The sequence below is a fragment of the Myotis myotis genome, unplaced genomic scaffold, assembly GCF_014108235.1.
Source record: "Myotis myotis isolate mMyoMyo1 unplaced genomic scaffold, mMyoMyo1.p scaffold_m19_p_15, whole genome shotgun sequence".
Taxonomy (NCBI): Eukaryota; Metazoa; Chordata; class Mammalia; order Chiroptera; family Vespertilionidae; genus Myotis; species Myotis myotis.
This window is the reverse complement of record NW_023416319.1, coordinates 21,395,927-21,423,531: the sequence shown is the minus strand read 5'-3', so window position 1 is coordinate 21,423,531 and position 27,605 is coordinate 21,395,927. Positions and strand designations below refer to the sequence as shown.

Below are 27,605 nucleotides of genomic sequence, written 5' to 3'. Positions count from 1 at the left end.
TTTAGGCACTAATGGTATCTTACAACCATTTCTTTATTTCCTTCAGGACCTATCACAGGCACAAGTAATTCTATAAATATTCTCTGATGGATATAGTCACAATTACACTTACTGACTGTTTAGCCCTCTCTTATCTAGAAGTAACTGAAAGCTCTGCATGTTTAAGGTCACTAAGTTATTAGGATGAAGGCTGACCTGGAAACCACCCTCCTGGCCTCTCCCTGCACCACACAGCCTCTGGTTGACCCCTTCCTCACGGCAATGGACGGTTCACCTGCCGGTTTATTATGCCCTTAACAAGCAGATGGCTGATTCCTGGGAGCAAAGGGTATATGTGTCTGTGTGTGTCTAGTCTAGACTCAACGTCATCAGCTGAGAAGCGTTTCCATGTTTTGACCCAGGACATTTCTCAAGTACCTTTCCAAAGGTTCTAAACAGAAAGCCCTCACCTTATTGACTTGGACGGAGAACTGAACTTTAGTCCTAGCAGACTTCACCCCGAAATACAGGCTCGGTATATGGTTCACTTAAGACACACGTCACCGCCTTAGAGAGCGGGGATAACGGGGGTCGGGAGGGGGGGTGGGAAGGTCTGGGTGCTCCCTGACAGCCCAGGACCAATCACAGACCACATGCCATCCTGCACGCACCCTGCAAAAGGCGGTGGTGGGCCGATGGAGGGGGCCTGGCTTTCAGGGAGGATCGCGAAGGCCAGGCGGGCCACGGGGACCTGCACCCACAGACCCCTGAGGTCAGCGTGTGGCCAGTTACAGCCCAGGGTAACCCGACGCCGAGGCAGGTGCCCTGGACCGGAAGGGGCCCGCCAAGCCTTCGAGCATCTGCCTGGACCAGTTCCTCCATGTGGGGGGCCAGGAGGGCCGGGTACCCTAGGTCCCCGCACACCCCATAGCCTCCGCGCCCCGCCATATGGACCGCGCCGGGGCCGCGTGCACCCCTGGGCGGCCCGGCCCGGCCCGCCGCCATCCCTCAGCGCCATCCCTCAGCTCGGCTCCTGCTAGGGCGGCGCGCCCGCAGCCCCCACGCCGCCCGCGGCCGAGCACGCACGCCTTCCCCGCCCCGGCGCATCAGCCCCCGCAGGGACGCAGGCGCCCCGCCATCCCTGCGGTCCCCGCCGCCCGCCGCCCGCCGCGTACCTGCCTCGCCGCCGCGCGCCCGGCCCCGCCGCCCCGCCGCCCCGCCCGCAGTCCACGCGGGGCCGATGCTGGCGCCGGCCGACTCTCCTTTTTCTTCCGTCCACGTCCCGCAAGATGACGTGACGTCAGCGGCGTAGGCGTAGGGCCAGGCCGTGCGGCCTCCGCTGTCGGCGTGGAGCGCGGGGCCGGCCCGGGGCTGCGCTGCGGCCGCGGCGTAGGCGCCTTCTGAGAATCGGCCGCGCTCCACGTGGCGGGCCCCGCCCACCGAGCCCGGGGCGGCCGGCGGGAGGCGGGGCTGGCGGTCTCGGGCCGAGCGTCCCCGTCACCGCAGGAGGGCCGCCGGGGGGCCTTCCCGGGAGGCGGGAAGATGCCGCGGTGCCCTGGCTGCTGGGGTAACTCCTTCGGGGTGTTTCCGGCGCGGGGCCCACACCTCGAACATAGGCGGAGTCTATGCACACCTGCAGAGCCCACAGCCCCGGCGAACTTTTGCTGTTGAAATGGGAAAATGTGGGCACCGAGATACAATGACTTGGCCCCTAATCGTCTGAGGGTTTTCCCAAGGGTCCCAGCCAACTCTTTTTTTTTTTTTTTTAATACATTTTATTGATTTTTTACAGAGAGGAAGGGAGAGGGATAGAGTTACAAACGTCGATCAGCTGCCTCCTGCACACCTCCTACTGGGGTTGTGCCCGCAACCAAGGTACATGCCCTTGACCAGAATCGAACCTGGGACCCTTCAGTCCGCAGGCCGACGCTCTATCCACTGAACCAAACCGGTTAGGACCCCAGCCCAACTCTTGTTCGGCAAGGGCATTGGTGAGGATATTGCCCATAAATAGTTGCATTTAATCCTAGACAACTGGAGCTAGGATGAGGCGAATGAGGATCCACCCTTAAAGTTAGAGCGCAGACTCTCGGCCTCTCTCTACTGGCTGTGCATGGCTCAGAGGGCGCATTCCTGCAGGGGCGCGGACAGGGCGCTGGGCCCAGGGGAGGCGAGGCGCGGAGGCAGCGCTTGCGTGGAGCTCGGTGACAGGGAAGCCCTCTTGCCCCTTCTGTAGTTGTCCCTGAGGACATTGCCGAGCCTGCTTGTTCAGTCCCTCATTCATGGCGCATTGGCTCCTTTCCGTGTTAGGCGTTCCCGAGAAGACACTGTCCCCTCCCCGGTGGGTTCACAGCCTCTGGGAGAGACAGACACGTGAGCGATGACTGTAAGAGAGTGTGATTCACTCTAGAGCGGTGGTTCTCAACCTTCCTCATGCGGCGACCCTTTAATACAGTTCCCCATGTTGTGGTGACCCCCAACCATAAAATTATTTTCGTTGCTACTTCATAACTGTAATTTTGCTACTGTTATGAATCGTCATGTAAATATCTGATATACAGGATGTGTTTTCATTGTTACAAATTGAACATAATTAAAGCATAGTGATTAATCACAAAAACAATATGTAATTATATATGTGTTTCCCGATGGTCTTAGGCGACCCCTGTGAAAGGGTCGTTCGACCCCCAAAGGGGTCGCGACCCACAGGTTGAGAACCGCTGCTCTAGAGGAAGGGGTCCCCAGGGATGCAGGCCAGGCTTTAACAAGAGTAGACATTCCAAGTGTGCTTTGAGGGACAAGAAGCAGTTCATCTGGAAGAGGGAGCAGGATCCTACCAGAAAGAGGATGGAATGTGCAGAGGCATGAGCCATACCCTGCATGCGAGACAAGGCAGGAGAGGTGTTTGCCACCTTGGGAAAAGATGTCTGAGTCATGGTAAAGAGCTTGAATTCTATTACCATCACTAGGGAGATTGGATGTTAGCCTATTGCAAAGGCCCAAGAAATGATGGCTGGAAAAAAGGCTCCAGCCGGGGACATGGAGCATAAAGGAAGAGCTTATAGCACTTACTACTGAAAGTGGGAGGCTGAGAGGAGAGGAGAGTCCCTGCAAATTCGGTGGTGCTGCAGGTCACTGGGTTAGGAAACATGAGAGGAGCCATTCTTTTGGGTGAAGGATGAGAACACGTGTTGTTTTGAGCACGTTGGGTTTGAAGTAGGGTGAGGGATACAAAAGAAATGAAACTGCCCTCCAGTAGTTTCATTCAGTACCTCCCCTTTTCTTTTAAGAGTCTCCTCATGAACTTAGAACAAACAAGGCAACTGTGAGTATAGCTAAAGCCATTAGGGACAGAAGCCTTCTCCACTCAGGAAGTCCTGTCCTTAATGTGTCTTTAACCCACATGTCACCTTATGCTGACTGCTTGTCTGCCTTCCCTGCTAGAATTTAAGCTCCTGAGAGCATGGAAGTATATTCTTGGCACATAATAGACACTCAATCTACACTTGGTAAATGAATTTAATTTCGTTGGGCTTAGTTTTCTCAAATAAGAAATGGGCTAATAACACTGTCCTTATCTATTCTATATACTTGGCTAAAGGGTTGTTAAGAGGATCAAATAAGAAAATCTTTAAGCTTTGTGCATTTTTCCATTTCATTTAGTACTGTTCTTATTTTCACTATTATTTTACTATGAATATTCTACTCCAGTAAAGAGAGAGGAGTGCGCTATGTGACTATGGATGGGAAAAATCAAATACCAGAATTATTAGCTAGGAAATGATTGTCATGGTATCTTTCCTGCATGTGATTTTTATTAAAAAGTGATTTGTTTTTTGTTTTTGGTTAATCCTCACCTGAGGATCTTTTCCCATTGATTTTTAGAGAGAGTGGGAGAGTGAGAGAGACACATCAATTGGTTGCCTCCATGCACTGCAGGTAGGGCTGGGGATTGAACCTGCAACTCAACTACATGCCCTTGACCAGGAATTGAACCTGCGACCCTTTGGTGTGCAGGCTGACACTCTAACCACTGAGCAATACCAGTCAGGACAAAAGTGATTCTTTTTTTATTGGAGGGATTAAACTTTTGTCTCAGCAGATGGTAATAGGGCTGGCCAAGACTAAAGAGTCGTGTAGGAAGTGGACTGTTTAGAATCTATAATAATAAAAGCATAATATGCAAATCGACCGAACAGCCAAACAACCCGTCCTGATGACCATGCTATGACAACCACTGGTGCCAGGCCAGCCAAGGCGGGTGGGATGTGATTGGTCAGAGGCCCAGTCATCATCCCATGATTGTCCTGCAGAGGGAGGCCCAGGCCACCAGTCAGTGGGGTGATCAATCAGGGGGCTCCACGATCACCCCAAAGAGGGAGGCCCAAGAGGTGTGTGGATGGCAGACGGGGGCAACGCCAGGCCAAGGCGGGTGCTGGTGGGGGGCGGGGGGTGGGGCCGTGAGGCGGCCGGGGCCGCCGAGGCCTACCCTTGCATGATTTCGTATATCAGGCCTCTAGTTGGACTATCAGAATGCAGGACTGAGGCCTGCCACTTTACATGCTATAAAGTACTAGGTTTAAGTTATTTAAGTCTTAGCTTCTTTAGTTGTTAATAATAGAATCTTATTCAAACAAGGCAATTTACTGAAGGAGGATTTATAGTCTCTACGAGCAGGAGGTAAAGTGGATCTCATAACAGGTGGGTACAAGGAACTGGAAGTTAGGAACTAAGACCGTCCCCATCTCTCAGTCTCTTATTTACATTTCTCTGCACATCTGTTCTTTTTCCTCCTTCAAAGATAGACTCTTCATTAGTGAATATTTGGTGGAGAATGGCTTCCTCAACCATAAAATATTCTTAGTGCCTATTTCTGACTGACTTCTGGACTTGGTCCCAGTTCCAAATTCCTGGAGAGAAAATCTTACTGGCCTAACTGGTCCAGAACTCCATTTCTGGTGAAATCAGTGGTGGCAGGGAGAGTGGGGGGGGGGGGGGGGGGGAGCCACACAGGTTATGTGAACACTAAGCTGAGCACTGAATGATGGGAATTCTTAGAGACAAGGAAGTAGGCTAGGTTGGTAGATGTATTATGTGAGTTGGCGATGATAAGGCAAACCTTTACATGAACCAGTTTCCACACACTATGCAACGTCACTTTGTAGTTTCACAAACCAGGCTACACATCAGAAGCACCAGGAAAGCTTTGGATAAATACAGATTCTTAGAGCCCCCACTTTCAACCTCCAGGGCCAGGGCCCAGGAATCAACATTTTAATGAAACATTCCCAAAGATTATGTAATTGCTTTATGTTGTTGATTTATTGATGATAGCCATCTGACAGGTGGTATCTCATTGTGGTTTTAATTTGCATTTCTCTGATGATTGGTGATGTTGAGCACCTTGTCATGTCTGTTGGCCATCTGTATGTCCTCTGTAGAGAAATGTCCACTTAGGTCCTTTGCCCATTTTTAAATTGGATTGTGTGTTTTTTTGGTGTTGTGAGTTTTTTATAAATTTTGGATATTAACCCCTTATCACATCTCATTGGTGAATATGCTCTCCCTTTAATGTGTTGTCTTTTCATTTTGTTGATGGTTTCCTTTGCTGTGTGAAACCTTTTATTTTGATGTAGTCCCATTTGTTTATTTTTTGTTTTCCTTGCCTGAGGAGATATATCAGAAAAAAAATATTACTAAGAGAAATGGCCAAGATTTAACTGACCATGTTTTCTTCTAGGATGGTTTCGAGTCTTACATTTAGGTCTTTAAATCCATTTTGAGTTTATTTTTGTATATGGTGTAAGAAGATTGTCTAGTTTCATTTTTTTTGCATGTATCTGTTCAATTTTCCCAGCACCATCTATTGAATAGACCATCTTTATCCCCTTGTATGTTCTTGCCTCATTTGTCAAATATGAATTGATCATATAGTGTGAGTTTATTTCTGGGCGTTCTTTATCTGTTCATTGATCTATATATGTCTGATGGTGAGGATGTGGAGAAAAGGGAATCCTTGTGCACTGTTGGTGGGACTGCAGATTGGTGCAGCCACCATGGAAAACAGTATGGAAGTTCCTCAAAAACAAATTAAAATGGAATTGTCTTATGACCCAGCAATTCCACTTCTGGGTATACCCAAAGAAACCCAAAACACTCATTAGAAAGAATATATGCACCCCTATGTTCATTGCAACGTTATTTACAATAACCATGCTATGGAAGCAACCCAAGTGCCTATCAATAGAGGAGTGTGTAAAGTGGTGGTACCTTTATACAATGGAATATTACTTGGCCTTAAAAAGAATGAAATATTGTTGTTGCTCTAGTTCCACTTCGGGTGTCCATTTATGCCGGGGTTCATGTCCCAGCATCAAGAAGGGTTCAGGAATTTGGAAAAGGGGCTGCGCGTAGATGACATAGGAATCCAGAGACTAATAAAGAATCCGGAGACGAGATATGATTTTGAAAGGCATTGGGGGTCAGAGGACCTTCAGCTAAAGGAACTGGAGAGTCCCTCCTTGTCTAGGACCCTTGCTTTTATTAACACAATTTGCCCTAAGGCAAGATGGAGATAATACACTTCAATGGGTAAGGTTTCAAAGGGTACAGAAGCATTGTCAGTTTGGGGAATAGCCTATGGCTGTTCAGGTGTTTGGCCAGTAGAGGCAATAACATGTAGATTAAGATGCCCTTTAACTGTCTGGCAGCCACAATCAGTTTCCTATTCAGGTTTGGGGAAATGCCTTTAGCCATTCCCAGATGGCGACTACATGTGTGACTCAACCCTGTTGAGTCCCCAAGTTTCATCAACCTTTTGATGGAACTCTTAAAATTATGACATGCTGGAATTGGTCTACGGCAATGAAATCTTACATTAGTGACAGCACAGATGGACCTGAAGGGCTATGCTAAGTGAGATAAGTTAGTCAGAGGAAGACAAGTACCATATGATTTCACTTATACGTGGAATCTAAAGAGCAATATAAATGAACAAACAGAATAGAAACAGACTCATAGATACCGAGAACAGACTGATAGATGCCAGAGGGGAGGGTATTGGGGAACTGTGTGAAACGGCGAAGTTTGCGTTGTTTTTTTACCCCTCATATATGTAGAAAAATAATCACGAGGCAGACCACGTCAGTCAACTTGTGTGTGCCGCTGGGATTCATACAACTGAGCTCTCAATCAGTTTTACTTCTCCACCACAGTGGAGGAAAGGAGAAAACACAAGAGGTAGGGTCATTTGCTAGTAGGAAAGGGGGCTGGGATTCTACATTCATTTTGGGAACTGTAGAAATAATTGCTTGTGGGAAGACTGGCCCAAGGGAGTAGGGAGGAGCCAGATAAAATATATAGCCAGGAGTTTTCTGTTCTGAACAGTCAGCTTCTTTCAAGTCCAGAGGGCAGCTATTCCCAAGTTCACGTGGGGGATGGCAGGAGCATGCTCCTTTTGATGTGGGGCCCAGCTGTGCCTGTGAGCAGATGGATGAAGGTTTGCAAACCTTTAGTCAGGCATCACACGCTGAAGGGCTGGAGGAAGGGCTCATTGCACCCTTTCCTGCTTGAGGAGTACAGAACTTGATGTGTAGCTGGTATTCTGTAGGTTATATACTCAATTTTTGGAGCAGATCTTTGCAACTGACACTACCGAAGCATGTTCAAGTTCTAAGCAGAGAGCTAGGATGAACAAGATATTTTTAATGCTTTTCTAAAATCTCTTCTCTCATGTACAAAGGCTAGGTCCACTCTTCTCCTAAAGGCTCTCTGGTCATTAGCCAACACAAGTAGGCTGCCGTAGGACTTCCCATAGGGAAAATTAAAATCCGATTCCTCTCCTTTTGTTACTTAGTCTCTAGGCTGAGAATTCCAAGGAATAAGAGACACAGGATAAGGACGGGAGAGACTGAACCTTTCTTAGAGTCTGCTCCTTTGCTGAAGGCCACTTTGAAAGGAAAGAAGAAGTCGAATGGCAATTTCCAGTCGGTTCTGGGTTGGCCCCGTGGAGGCTCTGGCTTCTGGGTAATGTCCACAAAGGTCACAGTAGTTGTCAAAGACATTTCCGTTACCTGGGGATCCTGCAGGAAGAAAGTCCATGACAGGTCTGCACTTGGTACCAGTTTAAATAGCCCTCTACTTGACTTATTATAACTTTCCCTGCAGAAAGACCCAAACCAAATTGCTCTAAGCAAGATATACCTTTTTCTCACATTGGTCCTATGTAATTTTCTATGAGACACAGGAAATGAATTTGTCAGCAACAGTCCATGACACCAGAACTGTGAACAGTTATACCTACCTAAAGACTGATGCTAGCTTCCCTCAACTGGGGAACTGCCTGATATCAGAGAGGCCAGATGGCAAAACTGCTGTGACGTGCTTTGCAGCTCTACCTTATCAGGCTCCAGGGGGGTCCAGGCTCACAAAGGGAAAGAAGGCTGAACCTAAAAGCCTCCAGAGACTAGAGCAAGCAAGTCTTTGTAGACCCGAAAGACTCAGTAACAGAAGGTAACAGGGCGGTAGGGACAGAACATGGTTACTGAATGGGACTCCCTCAGTGCAAACAAGCAACAACCCCTTCCCCACCTCGAGAAGAGACTGGACAATTCAAATCAGAGAAATTCTGGGTTTAGAGACGTTGGGCATAAAGAAGGACTGAGTGAGGCACAGAACTGAAAATAAGGAAATTACTCTGTATGATGAAATGCCTTTCCTCATCTAGTTCCAAAATGTTGACTGATGGTCTTACAACTATACCGTTCAGTAGGGAGGGCCTTTTTCTGAAGAAAATTATAGTTCCACAGAAAGACAAAGATACGGACATCTGGCAGTTCCACAATGTTCTGGTCAATGACAACCATGTGTATGATGGTGGTCCCTTTAGGTTATAATGGAGCTGAAAAATTCCTAGTGTCCAGTGACGTGGCACTTATAAAGTCATAGCACAACAAATTACTCTCGCATTTGTGGTAATGCTGGTGTAAACAAGCCTAGTGCGCAACGGTACCTCAAGGCCACACATCAGTCTGTTCACTCATGATCCCAGAGCTTTAGGTCTTAATAGCTTACTCTTTTTCTTTTTCAGTAGCATCTGTGTAAGAACCCAAGTTTATTCATACATAAAAACAAGCTGGTCTCAAACACACTTGAGAATATAATACAAAATTGTTTTAGTCCTGTATTTCCACATAATGCAATGAGAATAACTTATTCTGAGTGTATCTCTGTTTTCTTAGTCCTCATAAAGAACAAGATTTCTGAGGTAAGTTCAGTCAGTGTGTTATATTTGAATTCTAAAGTCTAATTTTTTCTATTTACATTTAAAAAATTATGTATAAGCAAAATTTGAAAATTCACTGTTTAGCATGAGCAGCAAGAACAGTGAAAAAATAAAAACAAAAAATGAAACCAAAGAAAAAAACAACCTCTCTCAAAGTCTAGTTATCTAAATTCTTTTATCAAGACAACAAAAGGCACATAGCCAAGTCAGCTCATTTCTTTTAGTAGGGATTCAGTTGTCATATATGGTTGATTTATTTTACTTTTACCTTAACCTACAATATTTTATGATATTACTTCAGAAATTGCTACTGACATTCTGTTTTAACATTTTGTGAGATTTTAGGGGATTTTTTTTCTTCAATTTAGTTTATATGCAGCAAATTCCATTTACCCCCAAATAAGATTTACTTTGTAACAACATGAAAAGTTTGCATTAGGTTTTGTTTGGCTCTGGTAATAAAAAGTACATCATTTGTGCATATATATATATATAAAACTATATTACATTTTTATAATCTCAATTTTTAAACCATTATATGTAAACTGCATGTCGAATCATTTCAAATAAAAACTCATTATCAGAGAAAAAGCTGTGGATACCACCTCTTTATGTTTTGTAGCTACATATTTCAGACTATGAACTAGGACACATTCCTCTTTGATTCAAGTTTGTAACTCATTATTGAATTGTAAGAGTTCTTTATTCTACATACAAGGACTTTGCCAGGTAGGTGTATTGCAAATATTAACCCCTAGTCAGTGGCTTTTTTTTTTTTTGTCTTTTTGTTTCATTTTAACTTTTTCATTGAAGTATCATTTATATACAACAAAATGTACACATCTCAAATGCTCAGTGTAATGAGTTTTGACAATTGTATATGCAACTAGACCACCAACTTACACTATACACAAGAATAAACACAGATAAAAGACTTTGTAAGTTCCGAAACCATAACAATCTTAAAACATAGGCAGTAAAGTCTCAGACATCTCTCAGAGCAAAAGACTCAGAGACTAAAGCAGCGGTTCTCAACCTGTGGGTCGCGATCCCTTTGGGGGTCGAACGACCCTTTCACAGGGGTTGCCTAAGACCATCGGAAAACACATATATAATTACATATTGTTTTTGTGATTAATCACTATGCTTTAATTATATTCAATTTGTAACAATGAAAATACATCCTGCATATCAGATATTTACATTACAATTCATAACAGTAGCAAAATGACAGTTATGAAGTAGCAAAGCAAATAATTTTATGGTTGGGGGTCACCACAACATGAGGAACTGTATTAAAGGGTCGCGGCATTAGGAAGGTTGAGAACCACTGGACTAAAGTGTGTGACTGTCACATTGAATATATAGTTATGGAAAATATTTTCTGTGGTTGAATCAACCAATATAGTAATAGTGGTATGATAATTTAAAAGAAACTAACCTACACTATCGTCTGGATTCAGGATATTAAAAAATCAGTAACCAGGCTGGGAGGGATCTACTTGAAAGTAAATTGTGTCAGCTCACTGTAACCAAGCTGGTAGCATAAACTGTCTCTCAGAAGTCAAAAATTATATAGTCATCAAATGGCTGATAAGACAGTCTAGGACAGGGGTGGGCAAACTTTTTGACTCGAGGGCCACAATGGGTTCTTAAACTGGACCAGAGGGCCGGAACAAAAGCATGGATGGAATGTTTGTGTGAACTAATATAAATTCAAAGTAAACATCATTACATAAAAGGGTACGGTCTTTTTTTTTTTTAGTTTTATTCATTTCAAACGGGCCGGATCCGGCCCTCGGGCCGTAGTTTGCCCCTGGCTGGTCTAGGCTTTGCAAAGATTAGTGGTCCTTTATGAGCCATGACTTACCTTTATGGACTGACACTGGTACAGGAATCGTGCTCCCGACACATGAGCTTGTGGGTTCGACTGGAGGCCTATATATGCCCACAATACCTGGATCTCCAGGGACACTGGTATGATACAGCAAGAAGTGCAACCTGTAGCCTGCAGAGGGTAAAGAAGCATCTGCTTGAATTTCTGATGGCCACCTATAATCCATCACCATGCACTGAGTAGCCATTATTTCTTACACAGTCTACATTAACAGAGAAAGCAATGTGGCTTCTAAGTTCACATAGACCCTATTACTGTCCTTGATCATAGGAAAATTAAAATTCTAAAATGGAAATTACTAATATAGAGATTATAAAATGAAAGCCCATTTACAATAGCTATAAGAAGTGCTCAGTATGTCCAGTGGGACTGGCACAGTTGGTTGGAACATCGTCCCATGCACTGAAAGGTTTCTGGTTCAATTCCTGGTCAGGACACGTATGGAAGGCAACCAATTGATGCCCCTCCCCCTCTCTCTAAGCATGTCCTCAGGTGAGGATTAGAAAAATAATAAAAAGAAGTGATCAGTGAGTGGTGCGCAGTCAGTATTGTGGAATGCCAGAAGAAGAAACAGCCATTTCTGGTTGAGGATGGAACTGGGATGAGTAATATCTGACCAAGAAATGGCAATTAAAGGAGAATTCAGGTAGAGAGATGGCATATAATGAGGTATACAACTAGAACAGCACGTGATGCCATGGAGGGACATCATTGATTCATGTGAATCATAGTTACTGAGTGTCTCCTATGTGCCTGGCATGTACGAGGCACTGGCCTTGAGCAGACACTTGCCTGAAGCAAAGGATTGAACATAGGAGCAGTGAAAAGTTAAGGAAGAAGGCATTTCAGTGATTATGAAGTCTTAACAAGTCGTCTGACCCTTGGAGGATTAATTCTAAGATGCAGGAAGGATTGATGGAAGTGAGTACTTTAATCAGTAGGTTACTATAACTTAGCAGATACAAACTATCTTCAAATATGCTTTGTGCTTTTCTAGCTTCATACTTCTTTATAGTAAGGCTCAGATATAGGCAATAACGTGTATAAACTGGCAGCAGGAGAAGACAGGCCATGTTTATGTTTATTAAGTAACAAACTGGTTTTTAAGTGGCTGCACCATTTTGCAGTCCCACCAACAATGTCTGAGGGTTCCAATATCGCCTCATCCTTGCCAACACCTGTTATCCATCTTTTTAATTACAGACATCCTAGTGGGTGTGAAGTGGTATCTCATCATGGTTTTGCAATTTTCTAATGGCTAATGACGTTGAATATTTTTTCATAAGTTTGTTCCAAATACTTTTAAACATTTTTCTTTTCATTTATTCTACATTTGGAACATTTTCCCATGTTGTCAAATGCTCTTTGGAAATGTGATTTTAACATGTAAATTTAAGAATAATAAAGAGTAGTTCCACTAGAATCTCAATCCAACCCCTTCCTGTATTCAGCCGGGTAGCATCCAAAATCCACAATCCCTCAGCATGGCTTTGAAGTTTAAGAGAACTCAATTTGACTTCAGTTGCCTAAAGACTGGATCAATACATGTGTTTAGTTATCCCCCAAATCTCCGCAAAAGGAAAGAAGTATATAAGGATTAAAGTCAGAATAGTGCTGAGAAAGGGAAAAACATTACTTAAAAATAGTATCTAAGGGGAAAAGTCTTTCAAAGTCTGAACTAAAACGCCAAGGTAAAATAGAAAAAGGACCGGTAAGTTTCACAACATAAAAGTCAACTTCTGCATGGCAAAAAACACCATAAACAAAGTCAAAAGACAAATGACAAACTCAGAAAAAAAAAAATTCGGCAAATCAAATCACAGAAAAAAAAAAAGCATTTCTCAAATATGCAAAGATTTCCTGTAAGTCATAAGACCAATAATCCAATAAAAATGGGCAAGTGATATATATAGATCACAGTGAAGAAAACACAAATTGTTCAACCATATGTCAAAATACTCAACCTTATTCATAGAGAAAAATAAAACTACACTGGAATGCTATTTTCACTTAGAAGAGCGAAGCTTAAAAAATTCAAAAACACAGTATTGATGTAAGTTTGGGGTAACAAGCAGTCTCATGGATGGATGGAGGGACTACAGATTGATATAACCTGTATAGAGAATGAATTGGCAGTAGTTATTAAAACTTTAAATGCCTATACCCTTTGACCTAGAAATTCTTACTTCTAGGATTTAACATATAGGTTTATTCTCACATGTCTGATGTGGTAACCTGAATGAGGTTATAAAATGCCGCATTGTATATAATAGCAAAACTCGAAAAGCACCTGAATGTCCATTCATAAAACCGGTAAAATAAATTATGGTTCATCTGTACTTTTTGAAATTTTCAAGCCAAGTGTATGTATTATTTATACAGAAAAATAAATAATTTACATTTTTAAATAAAAAGAAAATTAAAGGTACAGCAACCTAAAGAGAGGAGGTAAGGGGAAGGCAAAGGGGAAGAAAATAGAAGAACACAGCAAATTTCCTTATTTTAGTCAGACTGCAGTCAAGAGAACTCATCTAGTGGGCCACCCGAAAAAGTAAAAACATAACAGCTGGATGAGGTGACTTCAGGGGCAGGGGGTATTGAGGTTTTTACTTTTAATTTAATAAATTAAATTTCTGACTTGGTAATGTATTGTTATTAAATGTAAAAATACAAATTTTATAATAGAAAGAACATAATTTCAACCTCAAAGAAAGAATCTGTGCTGATCAAATATTCAGGAATGCAAGAATACTTGAAATATATATGTAATATATTTTTCTCTTACAATGAGGAAGGTTGATTTTTTCAAATATTTTTATTGATTTCAGAGAGGAAGGGAGAGGAAGAGAGAGATAGAAACATCAATAATGAGAGAGAATCAATAATCAGCTGCCTCCTGCATGTCCCACCCGGAGGATCGAGCCCGCAACCTGGGCATGTGCCCTTGACCAGAATCGAACCTGGGACCCTTCAGTTCACAGGCTGATGTTCTATCCACTGAATCAAACTGGCTAAGGCAGTAGTTTGATTTTGAACCACAGAGCAATCTCTAGATTTTCTACCTTCAAATTTTTCTCTCAGGAAATAAGTTAAATATAAACCTAACCTGAAATAATGACATCAAATGGGTATGATTTCTTATATTCTTACTAGAAGCCCAGTGCACAAATTCGTGCACAGGTGGGGTCCCTCGGCCTGGTCGGCAATTGGGGCCAATTGGGGCTGTCTTGCCCAGTCCCAATCGGGCCAGTTGACTCGGGGGAGGGACCGTGGGAGGTTGGCTGGCCATAGGAGGCTGGCTGTGGGAGTGCACTGACCACCAGGGGGCAGCTCCTGCACTGAGCGGCTGCCCCCTGGTGGTCAGTGCACATCATAGCGACTGGTTGTAACAGTCACTTAGGCTTTTATATATATATATAGACTATTGGCCCGGTGCACGAAATTCATGCACTGGGGGCAGGGGAGTTTCCCCTCAGCCGAGATGCGCCCTCTCGCAGTCTGGGAGTGCTCGGGGAATGTCCGACTGATGGCTCAGGCCCGGAGGGAGCGGGCCTAAGCCATCAGTCGGACATCCTTAGTGCTGACGTGGAGGTGGGAGAGGTTCCCGCTACCACTGCTGTGCTCACCAGCTGTGAGCCCGGCATCTGGCTGAGCAGTACTCCCACTGCGGGAGCGCACTGACCACCAGGGGGCAGCTCCTGCGTTGAGCGTCTGCCCCCTGGTGGTCAGTGTGCATCATAGAGACTGGTTGTTTTACTGTTCGGTCAATTTGCATATTAGCCTTTTATTATATAGGACTAGAGGCCTGGTGCACGAATGCGTGCACGGTGGGGTCCGGCCAGCCCGCCTCAATCGAGCCGGGCTGGCTGGGAGGAAGGGATGTGAGAGGTTGGCTGGCCAGCCCACCCCCAATCAGGGTGGGGGGCGATCGGGGGATGGGGCCGGCCAGGGGGAGGGGCTGTGGGCGGTTGGCCAGCCAGCCCCATCCCCTGGCCGAACTCCCGGTTGAACTTCTGGTCGAGGGGACAATTTGCATATTAGCCTTTTATTATATAGGATGATAACCACATTATTTATGTAAATAGGGCTGGTTTTAATTTCAACAGAATAGGGATGCGAGTCCCGGTCAGACAGGTATTTCTCTCCTTACTGAAACACTGCAGTTCCTGCTGAGGATCGGGGTCCACTCTGCCTTCTGAGCTGGATCAGCGTTACCAAATATGGCAACATGTTCTGGTCTGGGCCTCCCGTGAAGAGTCTGGTACATATCTTGCTGCAAGTGGTTGCAGTCCACCTTTTTCAGCCTGAAATTAAACATCATGGAAGCTGCAGTCCAATGCTAACTCAAATGTAACCATATTCACATATTAATCCAAATATTAGAAACTAGAGGTCTGGTCACAAAATTCGTGCACTTGGTGGGGGGGGTCCCTCAGCCCAGCCTGCGCCCTCTTGCAGTCTGGGAGCCCTCGCCAGCCATAAGCCCGGCTTCTGGCTGAGGGCTCTCCCCCTGTGGGAACGCATTGACCACCATGGGGCACCTCCTGCATTGAGTGTCTGCCCCATGGTGGTCAGTGTGTGTCATAGCGACCGATTGTTCTGCTGTTTGGTCAATTTGCATATTAGCCTTGTTATTGTATAGGATAATAGAATAAAATGAATTGGAGGGAAAAAATCTTCGGTAGGTATAGAGGACTGTCAGAAAACTCTTAGCATTATGAATATCATTTAGATTCTAAGACTATTCCTAACTAGCAATCTCTGAACTCTCATTCAAAATACAGAAGTTACCATATCAATATAATCCCTAAATAGAGACAAAATTGTGGGAAATGATGGGGGAGCAATGAATTACCTGAGTTTGCATCCAGACATTGCATTCACCCCAAATTGTACTTTGTGTCTCCTGACAGAGCAAGTTCCATCACCCTGGCTCTGCAAGAGGGTCATCTGAGTTAGAAAGTGATGGTCAAGGAGGTCATAACAGAAGAAAAGTAGGCAGACTGGAAAATGTATGCTCTTATTGTTTCCTTAATACTACTTACATTTTATTAATATCATGGTATCGTTCATGTCGCAATTCGTTTTCTTCTTTTAAGAATTAAAAAGCACACAGAGATAGTGTTTTTCCAAAAATGGTTAAGCACACACCAGCATATAAATACCTCATTAAATAAAATCAGTCATGATCTTCACCTTCAGCCAGTCTAAGATGTTTTAAAGCCTTTGGTCGTATCACCATTTGAGAATACACTGAATTAATGGCTTGGTAAAGGAAGTCCTGGATACCTAAAAAATGGGGGACTGCAGAATTGGGAAATCCAAAAGATCAGCAGCTGCAGCTTTTCTCATTAGTCTGCAACAGGCCACTCAGCCCCAGAAAGGATACAGAGTGACTTACGTCACCAGTTAGAGCCAAGAGTGGCTTCCCAACAATGTAGCCAGGATTCCCACTTCTAGGACCAGGAAGGGAAGTGGCTGTGCTCTGAAAAGCCTGCAGAAAGAGTAAAGAAAGTCACTTATGGAGGAAAGCATGCTCTCACACCTTCCACTGCTTTCTTCACACCCTTCCTTAAGGCAATACAGGAAGGTAGCTGCACTGGGGGCCTCCTTCCACACTGCAGGATTTTGCAAAAATTTCTGTTCCAATGACTTCCATTTGTATCCCCTGAAGTAAATCCTGAGTGATCTGAATATTAAAATTTACTATATAATTTCACTGTATGGCACTGCTACCAAGGGTTACAAGCAAAGATCTATTAACCCTGTTTTTAAAAAATTACTATCAATTTAGGTCTATGTTCAGCCTGGCTGAAAGGAGAAGAATTTAAATGTAATTCATAAATATATTTAAAAAATATATATTTTATTGATTTTTTACAGAGAGGAAGGGAGAGAGATAGAGAGCCAGAAACATCGATGAGAGAGAAACATCGATCAGCCGCCTCCTGCACATCTCCAACTGGGGATGTGCCCGCAACCCAGGTACATGCCCTTGACCGGAATCGAACCTGGGACCCTTCAGTCCGCAGGCCGACGCTCTATCCACTGAGCCAAACCGGTTTCGGCCATAAATATATTTTAATTAACTATAGATTTTCCAGAGATGAACTCGGAAAGATGAGACTTGGTTGATCACTTGGAGGCAGAGCTGAGAAAAAAACTGGACTCGGCAAGGTACAAAAAGTAGCAGCAGAAGAAAGCCAAAGGTGGTGATCAAGATTGGAAACTTAGGTTAAGTGAGGAACGATTAAAACAGTGAATGCCATTTACATTTTTGACAACGTTCATAAATACACCGATAAAAATTCATACTCACTAAGCACGTAAGCTCAAATAATACAGAAATATAAAAGTGAAAAAAGTATCTACTGAATGCACAGAAATATGAGAATTTCTGTGAGATGATGGCTGAGTTTATGATTCAAAATGACTATTTAAAAAGAGTTTGGATTTGACATTGAATTCCTGCTTTGCTGGGGGCCAAGTAGATAATCAGAGGAAATGTTAATGAACAGGCATTGCTGAATCCCTATCACTAGTAGTTCAATTATGGCATACTGGATGTGGAGGCCTCTTGCACAGTGACACCAGTGTGCTCTATGGTTCCCTTTGCTTTGACTCTGTGCTATAGCAGTGTCTGTTCTTTTCCTCTGTACTGAAGGGATTATGTATCCTTGTAAATGTATTCAGGAAGTCCGCACACTATAAAAAGAAATGCCTCAACTGACAGACTGAAGTAGGCCTTCATATTCTCACTCTACTTCACACATGTTACAGACACAGAGGAACTATATTCCTTCCCGCTCTGTCCCCCATAGGAGAAGGGCCCTTACCCTGAAGTGAATGATGAACTGCTGCTGTAAGGAAGCGCCTGGCTCAACAGTCAGGTTGATTTGTCCAAAACTGACAGAGACCTTCTGGATTCCAAAAGTCCCATTGGTCTCTATCTCATAGATGACCTGCAATACAAAAGTAGAATTGACTATAATAAAGATTATTTAGTGGGCCAATTATGTGTAATTTAAATTTTCTGTCTTTAAGGGTTTTATTATAAACTAGAGGCCTGATGCACAAAATTTGTGCAAGAAGCTCGGCCCTTGCAGTCGCGGTGGCTGCCTTGGCCCTCACAGCCCCAGCTTCCTCCAGAAGATCGTCTGGCTGTCCGGTCTAATTAGCATATTATGCTTTTATTATTATAGATGAATGAGGGCACAGCATGGTAACTACTATGAACAAATCTGTATATCTGAACGTTGATAAGAGTAGATCTTGAAAGTTCTCATTGCAAGAGAAAAATGTGTAACTGTGTGGTGATGGTCGTTAACTCACAACTGTAAACCTACTTTTGCCCACCCCGTTACATATATCAAATCATATTGTACATCTAAAACTAATTCAATATTATATGTTAACTAGAGGCCCGGTGCACAAAAATGTGTGCACTCGGCGGGGAGGGGGGGGTCCCTCAGCCCAGCCTGTGCCCTCTCGCAGTCTGGGACCCCTCGGGAGATAACGACCTGCTGGCTTAGGCCTGCTCCCGGGTGGCAGAGGGCAAGCCCAATCCCTAGGTGCAGCCCCTGGTCGGGCTCAGAGCAGGGCCGATTGGGGAGTTGGGGAGCTGCCCCCTGTCATGCACAGAGCAGGGCGGATCGGGAGGTTGCGATGCCACCCTCAGTCACGCTCAGGGTTGGGCCGATGGGGGGTTGGGGCACCACCCCGTCACACTCAAGGCAGGGTCGATGGGGAGGTTGCGGTGCCACCCCCGTCACGCACAGAGCAGGGCCAATCAGGGAGTTGGGGCGCCTTCCCCTGTCACACACAGAGCCACAGGGCGATCAGGGGGTCTGGGCGCTGCCCCCTGTCACACTGATCCCGGTGCCGGGAGGCCTCTCAGCTCTGCTGATCCCGGTGCTGGGAGGCCTCGCGGCTCCGCTGATCCCGGTGCTGGGAGGCATATTACCCTTTTACTATATAGGATAGAGGCCTGGTGCACGGGTGGGGGCCGGCTGGTTTGCCCTGAAGGGTGTCCTGGATCACGGTGGGGGTCCCCACTGGGGTGCCTGGCCAGCCTGGGTGAGGGGATGATGGCTGTTTGCAGCTGGTCACACACCCTTCAGGGTGGGGGTCCCCACTGGGGTGCCTGGCCAGCCTGGGTGAGGGTATGATGGCTGTTTGCAGCTGGTCACACACCCTTCAGGGTGGAGGTCCCCACTGGGGTGCCTGGCCAGTCTGGGTGAGGGGCTGAGGGCTGTTTTCAGGCTGGTGGGTGACTGAAGCTCCCAACTGCTCCTTTTTTTCTTTTTTTATTCTGGGCCAGCTTTAGCTCTGGCTCCAGCTCTGAGGCTTCTGCTGCTGAAAGCAGGTATCTGGTTTGTTTGGGTTCTATAATCGAAACACTGTATCAACTCCAGCTCTGAGATCCCAGCGGGCTGAAAGCAGGTTTCTGGGGTTTTGTTTAGCTTCTATATTTGTAACAATGTTTCTTAAACTGCAGGCTCAGAGGCCGGCAAGGCAGGCGGGGAACGTTGGTTTCCTCCGTCACTGAAGCAAGCAAGCCTCATGTTAGTTTCAAGCTGCCTGGCTGCTGGCCGCCATCTTGGCTGGCAGTTAATTTGCATATCTCGCTGATTAGCCAATGGGAAGGGTAGCGGATGTACGCCAATTACCATGTTTCTCTTTTATTAGATAGGATTATATCTCAATTAAAAATATAGCCAAATGAGGGAGAATAAACAAGTAGTCTTAAAAACACATGAGAAAAGAGACGGGAAAGAGCTCTTAAAAGGTCCATGGGAGAGGGGAGTTTTAAGATTTGAAAGGGAAGAAAAATAAGTTTTGATTGTGTGCAGAGGAAGGTGAGAGAAGCACAGGTAGGTGGATGGAAACCTGGTTTACTTGGCTGTCCCATGTCTGAGGATGAAGAGAAATAGCAGCTAGAGATGGAAATTATAAGCAATTGATCCTTAGATTTCTGTACATAGTCTTTAAAGTTACGCTTTAAGGTAATTTTTACTTCTGTAGTTTGATTAGAAGAGAGAGAACAGAGGAAAAGTTGATTAGTCTATTTCAGATCTTCAGATGATACTGACTTCTCTAACGGAAGAAAACATGGTAAGAACCCTAAGAGACTGCCTATCAACAGAGGAGTCAGAAATACTCTTAATGTTCACGACACACAATACTGGAGGACGGTAGCAGTGGAAACGGCTGAAACATGGTAGGGAGGAAGGGGATGGGCTCAATTCTTGACATGTTAATTTTCAGGTAATGCACAAAACTTCATGTGGGGTCGGTGTGGTACTGAAGATGAGGTACCTCAGTTATGGCGAACAACATTCATCAATCCAGAACCTGAGGTCCCCATTCCTACCTGGGAAACAGCATTCTGACAAGTGTTTCCAGCCAACAGAGGAGAACCGGGCTGTGAGACGGGTGTTACAGGAACCTGGAACTAGCAAGGGAAAGAAGCAAATCAACTAAAATTGAAAGCAGCATTTTCTCTTCTAGCTACATGTCAGCTAAAATGAGCATTTTTCATTTTGACCAGCAACTTTCTTTCTCCTTCCGCTGCCAGACTACAACTTAAGTTCAAGTCACTGTCATTCTAAGCCAGCACATCTCAAAACATATTTCTCAGAACGTTGATTCTGAGATATAACATAAAGGTTCCATGGTCAATTAAGTTTTAGAAATATGTATTTGATACTTGCCTCTTAGGGATTACGAGGGCCCTTAAGCCTATTAAAGACTCCAAGAAGTCCACCCTAAATATAGTGTTAATATTTCCCAAACTTATCTAACAACCTTTTTTTTTTTTTTAAATATATTTTATTGATATTTTACAGAGAGGAACATTGATCAGCTGCCTCCTGCACACCCCCTACTGGGGATGTGCCCGCAACCAAGATACATGCCCTTGACTGGAATTGAACATGGGACCCTTCAGTCCGCAGGCCGACGCTCTATCCACTGAGCCAAACCGGTCAGGGCCTAACAACCTTTTGAATTCTTAATTCATATAATACTTATTATTCGTATAGAACACATGGAAAACATTGTTTTAGACTCACACTTAACATTTTGATACATCACAAATGCATTTTCTTTCACCATTATAATCAAGACTGAAATTGCCTCAGATGCAAAGGGCCCAAATATTCACTTTACTTTTTCCTGATGAGCAGCATCATACCTTCATACTCTGCAGATCAGTCATACCTCTTGGCACCTAGAATAAGAGAAAAGCAAGAAAATTGAGTATGCACACATCTTAGAGAAAATCTCCAGGAGCTTGCATTTTCACATTTGGAGGGGAAATAAATCGACATATTAGAATCATTTGCTTCCTCTCTTCTACCTGACTCTTCTTTACACTAAAACGCCAGGAGAAAGCAGAAGGGAGGTTGGATGGACTGTGATGCCCATCTACTCTGAGCTCTACTGAAGTTTTGATGAAATAGTGAGATGTCACCCTTCTCACCCTCCCTAGCCAATCCCATTAGCCAGGAGGTTGAAAATCTCTAATCATGGCCCTAACTGGTTTGGCTCAGTGGATAGAGCGTCGGCCTGCAGACTGAAGGGTCCCAGGTTCGATTCCGATCAAGGGCATGTACCTTGGTTCAAAGCACGTCCCCAGTAGGGGGTGTGCAGGAGGCAGCTGATCAATGTTTCTCTCTCATTGATGTTTCTAACTCTCTATCCCTCTCCCTTCCTCTCTGTAAAAAATCAATAAAATATATATTATTAAAAAAAAGAAAATCTCTAATCATGGCTATATAGCCCTAATTCTTTCATCTTTCTTCAGACAATAGGACTTCCAGGCCCTCTGTCTTTTATGTAGCTCTTGGGCATTCTGACTTCCAAGTTAATGCTTTGCCCACAACCCAGCAGTGGGCAGCATGTTGACTTTAAACCCATAGTACTGACAGTGGGAGAGCAGGGATACCCACCTTCAAGACTGTGAAGTTGTAGTAAGAGACAGCATTGAGGGCTGGATCCAAGGTGCAGCTGTTTGCCAGATTCTTGAAGAAACGGACACAGGTTGTACTTTTACTCTCCAAGAAACCTTAACGCACAAAGAATTAAGGGGGTGGTAAATGAGAAAGCCTATTCTAACTTGAAGAAAAAGGTTGGCACTTCTGCTCTGACTCACCTGCAGGATTGCTCTCGATACAGAGTCCCCCAGCTCCAACTCCTGCAGGCTGCCTCAGCAAGCTTAGTACAGACCACTCTGAGAAGTAAGTCAAAATGGGGTCCCCAGCCTGAACAAAGCATAGCAGAAACTTATTCACCATGAAAGTGGACAGAAGTCCACCAGAAACAAAAATTAATTCAGCTTGTTCATGTGGACAACACCGCTCTCCAAAAGAACTGACAGCGGTTTACCTCACTGCAGCGGGGGACCTCAAAGATACCAGTCACTTGTTGGTTATGAGGGAAACATCAAACCCAACAATCCCATCCCCTTCCCCAGGCTCACCCTGTAAAAAGGTGCTGGCGACTGCGTCTGGAATGTTGAATTGAATGAGTTGCCTCCAAACTCTGTAGCCGGGGTCTGGAAGTTGGATGCATTGACTTTTTGGGGCTTCTGGAAGTAGTTTAATTTTGCTAAAATGTGTTTAGAAATAAAAGGGTTTTAGATAAAAGCAAAATATTTATTTTTAAATGGTTTGCATGCCAAGTAACTAATATTTTTATTGAGGCATAATATACACACAGTAAGCTTAAGTATACAAACGCAGTAATCTTAAGTGTAAACTCAAAAGAATTTTTACAGCCTTAACCGGTTTGGCTCAGTGGATAGAGCGTCGGCCTGCAGACTAAAAGGTCCCAGATTCGATTCTGGCCAAGGGCATGTGCCTTGGTTGCGGGCACATCCCCAGTGGGGAGTGTGCAGGAGGCAGCTGATCGATGTTTCTCTCTCATCGATGCGTCTAACTCTCTCTCCCTCTTCCTTCCTCTCTGTAAAATATCAATAAAATATATGTTTTTAAAAAAAGAATTTTTACAAATCTACATAATATTATTACTACTACTCAGATTAAGTTATAAAACATTTTCCCAGAAGGTTCCCAATCAATACTCCATCTTGAGTTAACAATTCTGATTTCTATCACCTTCTAATTTATTTGTAATCTGTTAAATGAATTATTGTTTTAGTATTAGTATCAGAGATAAGAATATAGCCAACACAATGGAAAACAGTATGGAGGTTCCTCAAAAAATTAATAATAGAGTTACTACATGACCCAGCAACCCCACTTCTGGGTATATAATCCATCCTTTCTAGAAGCTGATAATTTACCTTGGGAGACACAATGTTTATATAAATGGAACAATCCTAAGTATCCTATAGTTTCCAAGGGAATGACTCTCATGTGTTGTTGGGGAAAGAAAGTTCAAAACTACTGGTCCAGAGCAGTAGCAGGATGGTATAGGAGGCAGGAGGGGAGAGCAAAAGCAAGGAAGGCCAGTTGGAAGCTATTGCAATAGCTCTGGAGCAGTAAGGCTGGGACTAGAAGGCAGTGGGAGATTTAGAAAGGATGGGGCAGCCGCAGCTAATGTGTTATAGCTATCATCAGCAAATCCCCAAGTCTATTTAAAAACCTTAATAATAACCACCACCTCTCATTGCTATTGCACTCTTAACGTTAACAGAGCACTTTCACATTCAGGGTTAGTATTATTATTATTGCTTATTTCGCAACGGAAGAAATGAGACTGGAAATGCCAAGGGATTTGTCCAAGTCTGAGCAGCTGGTAAGTAAATGGCAAGGCTGAGATCTGACTCTAACGCTCTTTCTCCTCCATTGTTGCTTCATAAAATAAAAACAAGGTTGGTATATAGGCCATTTTTCAAAGACATTCATTCATGTACTATTTGGTGCCTCCTATGTATCGCTTGCTGGAGATTCAGTGAGAGCCTTCATGGAGATTGTATCAAGTAGGGGAACAGAATCTACCTGGAATTATCTGGGCCAACAGGGATGACTGAAATTAAACTTCTGTATGGGTTTTCTGGCCCATAGCGAATAGGGCATTAAAAACCTGCAAATGTTCACTAATAAGAGAAAGAGAGAGAGGGCAGGTGGAGAAGAGGATGATAGAAATTCTCAAAGGAGAAAAAAAGTTTAAACACAAAACAAAAGGACAGAGACAAAACCAGCTTTCAATGAATGGTAGGCAATAAGAACCAACACGCTTCTACTCACAGTTGTTCACGTGGACACAAAACTGCTTAATTCCATTTACATCCACGAAAACTCTTGACGGAAATGGGGAATTACTCCTAAAGATAAGGGAGTTGTCCACACAAACCCAACTTGAAGACCTGGGAAGACACAGGATGAAGAAGGTACATTTAGAAGCACGGGGCTAGGTCCAAACAAGGTTGCCCCATAGATGTCAGCCAGATGGCAAAGAACGGCTCTTTGGGCAGCCACCGGACAACACGAAGGTCCCAGTCTATGGGACAGCCCGGCTCTAAAGATCCCGAAGAGCAAAGTCACTTCTGGGAACACCAGGGCAATCCCACCCACGGTGGAAATGAGGGAGGCAGGCAGCAAGGATCTCTCTCCCTACTTCCACCTATTACCCGTTCCAGGGCCCCCACCCCCTCTAGGGCTCACCCTGCACGGGCAGCTCACCTCACGCTTCCCGGAAGGCAGGAGAAAACTGTCCTCGGATGGAGAAGAGAGCAGTCTCTGTCGCAGCAGCAATTTATATCGCAGGTTCCAGGAGTCAAGTCGCAGACACAGATCGGTAAGACTACGAAGGTGCAACATAAAGTAGAGCGAAAGGGATGAGGAGCCCTGAATTCTTCCAAGTGCATTCGAATTCCCCTCTTCTGGCAGCCCCAAACCTCACTTGGTAGCAATTCACTTTGCTCACAGAATGTTAGATCTAAGCCTGTAGTTCCCATCACCTCCCCTCCCCTCACCTGGGAAGAGGTCCATGGCCCCATCTCCAGGCGCTGAAGGGGTCCCTAGCGTAGGGAACACCGAGGAGGTCCCAGGCCCAGCCCGCGGAGTTTCAGTCCCCTCCGAAGAGGGTTCAAGGGTCCCGCCCTGCGACCCTGGCCCCAAGGAGGTGGGCCCCGGCCCTGGCGGGGAGGAAGAGGGCTGAGGACGGACGCCCTCGGGGACCAGCAGGAAGAACACCTGCAGGAGCGCGAGCGGCGAGGTGTGCATGGGGCCGCTGAGGTCCCCGAGTGTTTGCAGTGCCTTTCGGCGGTCGCCGGACGCGTCGCTAGGGGATGGAGAGGGCTGAGGGGAGCAGTCGCAGAGCGTCTGACGTCATCTGTTTGCCTCTGCTCATTGGCTCATGGTGGTGGCTGAGAACTCTTCAGCCAATAGAAAGCGGCGTTGTTACAGCTCTTTGGGCATCGTTTAGTGTGCGCCCTCCTCCTTAGGCCGGGCCCCGCCTCCGTCGCTTAGCAACCGCCAAACTGGCGGAGGCGCCCCCGCCCCGCCCTCCGCTAGGTGGCAGTAGAGGTTCAGCGGAAGGACCAGTGTTGCAGGGGCCGAGCGGGCTTCCCGGCCCAGAGGCCTGAGCCCTTCCTTTGATGGAGGGAAACCCCAGAGTCTGGAGTGAGAATTGCGTATCTTTTCCACCCGGATTCTAAGCAAAGATAATTCCGCGAAGGAAAATACAGCAAAGATACATACCTTAAAAAAAAGAGTCTCACCTAAATTTTGTATTGGGGAGCGGGGGGAGAGAATATATTAGAAAGATTCAGCTTCTTACATTTTAACACTGAGAAATTACTAAAACATATCAACCTCAATAAATGTGTGAAATCATTAAATGTGGACGGCTTGTTTGTTACTACAAAAAAATAGAGAAGGGGGTTGAAAAAAGGGAGTGGGAAAAAATGTGAGAAGATAGAGAAGGCGTAAGGAAAGGGGACATTTTCTAGGGGGTGAAGAGAAAATAAGATTCGGGGATGGAAATAGCCACGGGATGGAGAAGAACACTTTTTTTTTTTTTTTGCTATTACAAACCGCTACTTTCTGTGGCCCTCTTTGGGAAATGTGTGGCTCTTCTGCTTTTCTAGAGCAGCTTGCCGATGGAACTCCCTGCAATGCTGGAAATGTTCTGTACCTGCACTTTCAACATAGCAGCAACCACAGGCTCTGTGTGGCTTCTGCGCACTTGAAATGTGGCTACAGTGACTGCAGAGCTGAATTTAAAGATTTTCATTCCAAGTTGAATAACTGCATGTGACTAGTAGCTACCATGCTGGGTAGTACAACTGTCGATGATGAAAATCTTGCTCCAGCTAGGCCAGTGTTCTCCTCAGCCTGCCCAGTTCTTACCTCTGGATCATTTCCGTGCCTTGGTTTTCTGATATAGATTAAGGCCTGGTAAGAGTTACCTTAAATCTAGTACACTTAGCTAAACTCTAGCAATAATGCCTCCTTTTCCAAGTGAACCACTTTAGGCAGGTACATTTTAGGATAACTGATCTTGTTCACATTCTCTGACAAGATACTGATATTCTAATGTTTTGAAGTCAGTAGCTAAATGTATCTCTGTGTTATAAATGTTATCAAACATATTTTTATATGATTGAGTGATGCTAAGGAGATTTGCTATATTTGAGTTTGGGTATAAAACATTTATCTATTTTGATAGTAATTTCTGTAGGAAAAGGCCAAGTTCAGCTTATCTAAAAATATATGTAATTACTAGAATATGAGGTCCACAAAACAGGAGGTGTTGTCTGTTTAGTTCACTGTTGTGTCACATGCCTAGAGCAGTGCCTCGGGCATTTGTTCATTAAATATTTTGTAAAAGCCCTCGCCAGTGTGGCTCAGTTGGTTGGGCGTCATCTGTGCACCAAAGGTTGCTGGTTCGATTCCAGATCAAGGGCTTGATCCCAGGTAGGGGGTGTGCAGGCGGCAGCCAATAGACATGTCTAATCAGAGTATGTTAGATTTCAAAGTTTGGAATTTACACTGTAATTCTCAATCAATGGTAGATTATTCCTAAATTTATTAACATTGGCAAAAGAATCTGTTGATTGAAGTAATTTCAGGGTTGAGTGTAGGGAAATTACATTTCAGGATCTGTGTTGCTTTTTCTTATTCTTGAATTTCAGCACTTTACAAATTTTTTGGAATAATTATTTTTTCTCTCTTTGTTATAGTTGGAAAAAAATATCACTTGTCCTCTGTTGACACCAGAGGTAGTGGCACTGGTGTATTGTTGCTGTTACATGCTTGTAGGAATCTTTGTAATATAGAACCGGACATTCTTTTGGGATCTAATATTTAAATCTGAAAGATAATTTTGAGGAAGGAGAATTAAATCTATTCACATGTGTCATGCAGATGCCAGTTTTAACATGGGGACCAAGTCTTCAATTGAAATAGCTTAATATGACATCACCTCAGAAGCAGAGGTTTCCAAATTAGATCATATGATACTAGCAGCTGTCTG

General features: G+C 44.5%; 2 protein-coding genes and 1 non-coding gene across 6 annotated transcripts in view; 1 reads left to right on the top strand and 2 right to left on the bottom strand.

Moving 5' to 3' along the window:
- The window catches only part of ALDH18A1 (aldehyde dehydrogenase 18 family member A1), a 36,833-nt gene extending 35,528 nt beyond the window's left edge, over positions 1–1,305 (bottom strand). For both annotated transcript variants that reach the window (XM_036336505.1, XM_036336506.1), the window contains exon 1: positions 1,155–1,305. The gene's annotated coding sequence lies outside the window, so the exon portion shown is untranslated. The remainder of the gene's footprint in view (positions 1–1,154) is intronic.
- A 650-nt stretch (positions 1,306–1,955) lies between these two features.
- TCTN3 (tectonic family member 3) lies at positions 1,956–25,552 on the bottom strand. 3 transcript variants are annotated; one of them, XM_036336504.1, is made up of 14 exons: positions 25,102–25,549; positions 24,809–24,929; positions 24,374–24,492; positions 22,642–22,769; positions 22,315–22,423; positions 22,112–22,227; positions 21,355–21,390; positions 20,533–20,613; positions 17,996–18,121; positions 16,549–16,653; positions 16,015–16,109; positions 15,310–15,463; positions 11,133–11,270; positions 1,956–2,335 (listed from the first exon to the last, which is right to left on the bottom strand). In XM_036336504.1, the coding sequence occupies exons 1-14, from the start codon at positions 25,349–25,351 to the stop codon at positions 2,327–2,329; spliced, it is 1,587 nt and encodes a 528-aa protein (XP_036192397.1). In that variant the 5' UTR covers positions 25,352–25,549; the 3' UTR covers positions 1,956–2,326. The 3 variants fall into 3 exon arrangements, with proteins under 3 accessions (XP_036192397.1, XP_036192394.1, XP_036192395.1); XM_036336501.1 differs by lacking the exon at positions 1,956–2,335 and adding an exon at positions 7,664–8,060 and having other exon boundaries at positions 25,102–25,552; XM_036336502.1 differs by lacking the exons at positions 1,956–2,335; positions 16,549–16,653 and adding an exon at positions 7,664–8,060 and having other exon boundaries at positions 16,015–16,094; positions 25,102–25,552.
- Positions 17,737–17,867, top strand: LOC118670365. The gene has a single exon (XR_004972277.1). It is a non-coding gene; the product is annotated as a small nucleolar RNA SNORA22 (small nucleolar RNA).
- Positions 25,553–27,605: the final 2,053 nt, after the last annotated feature.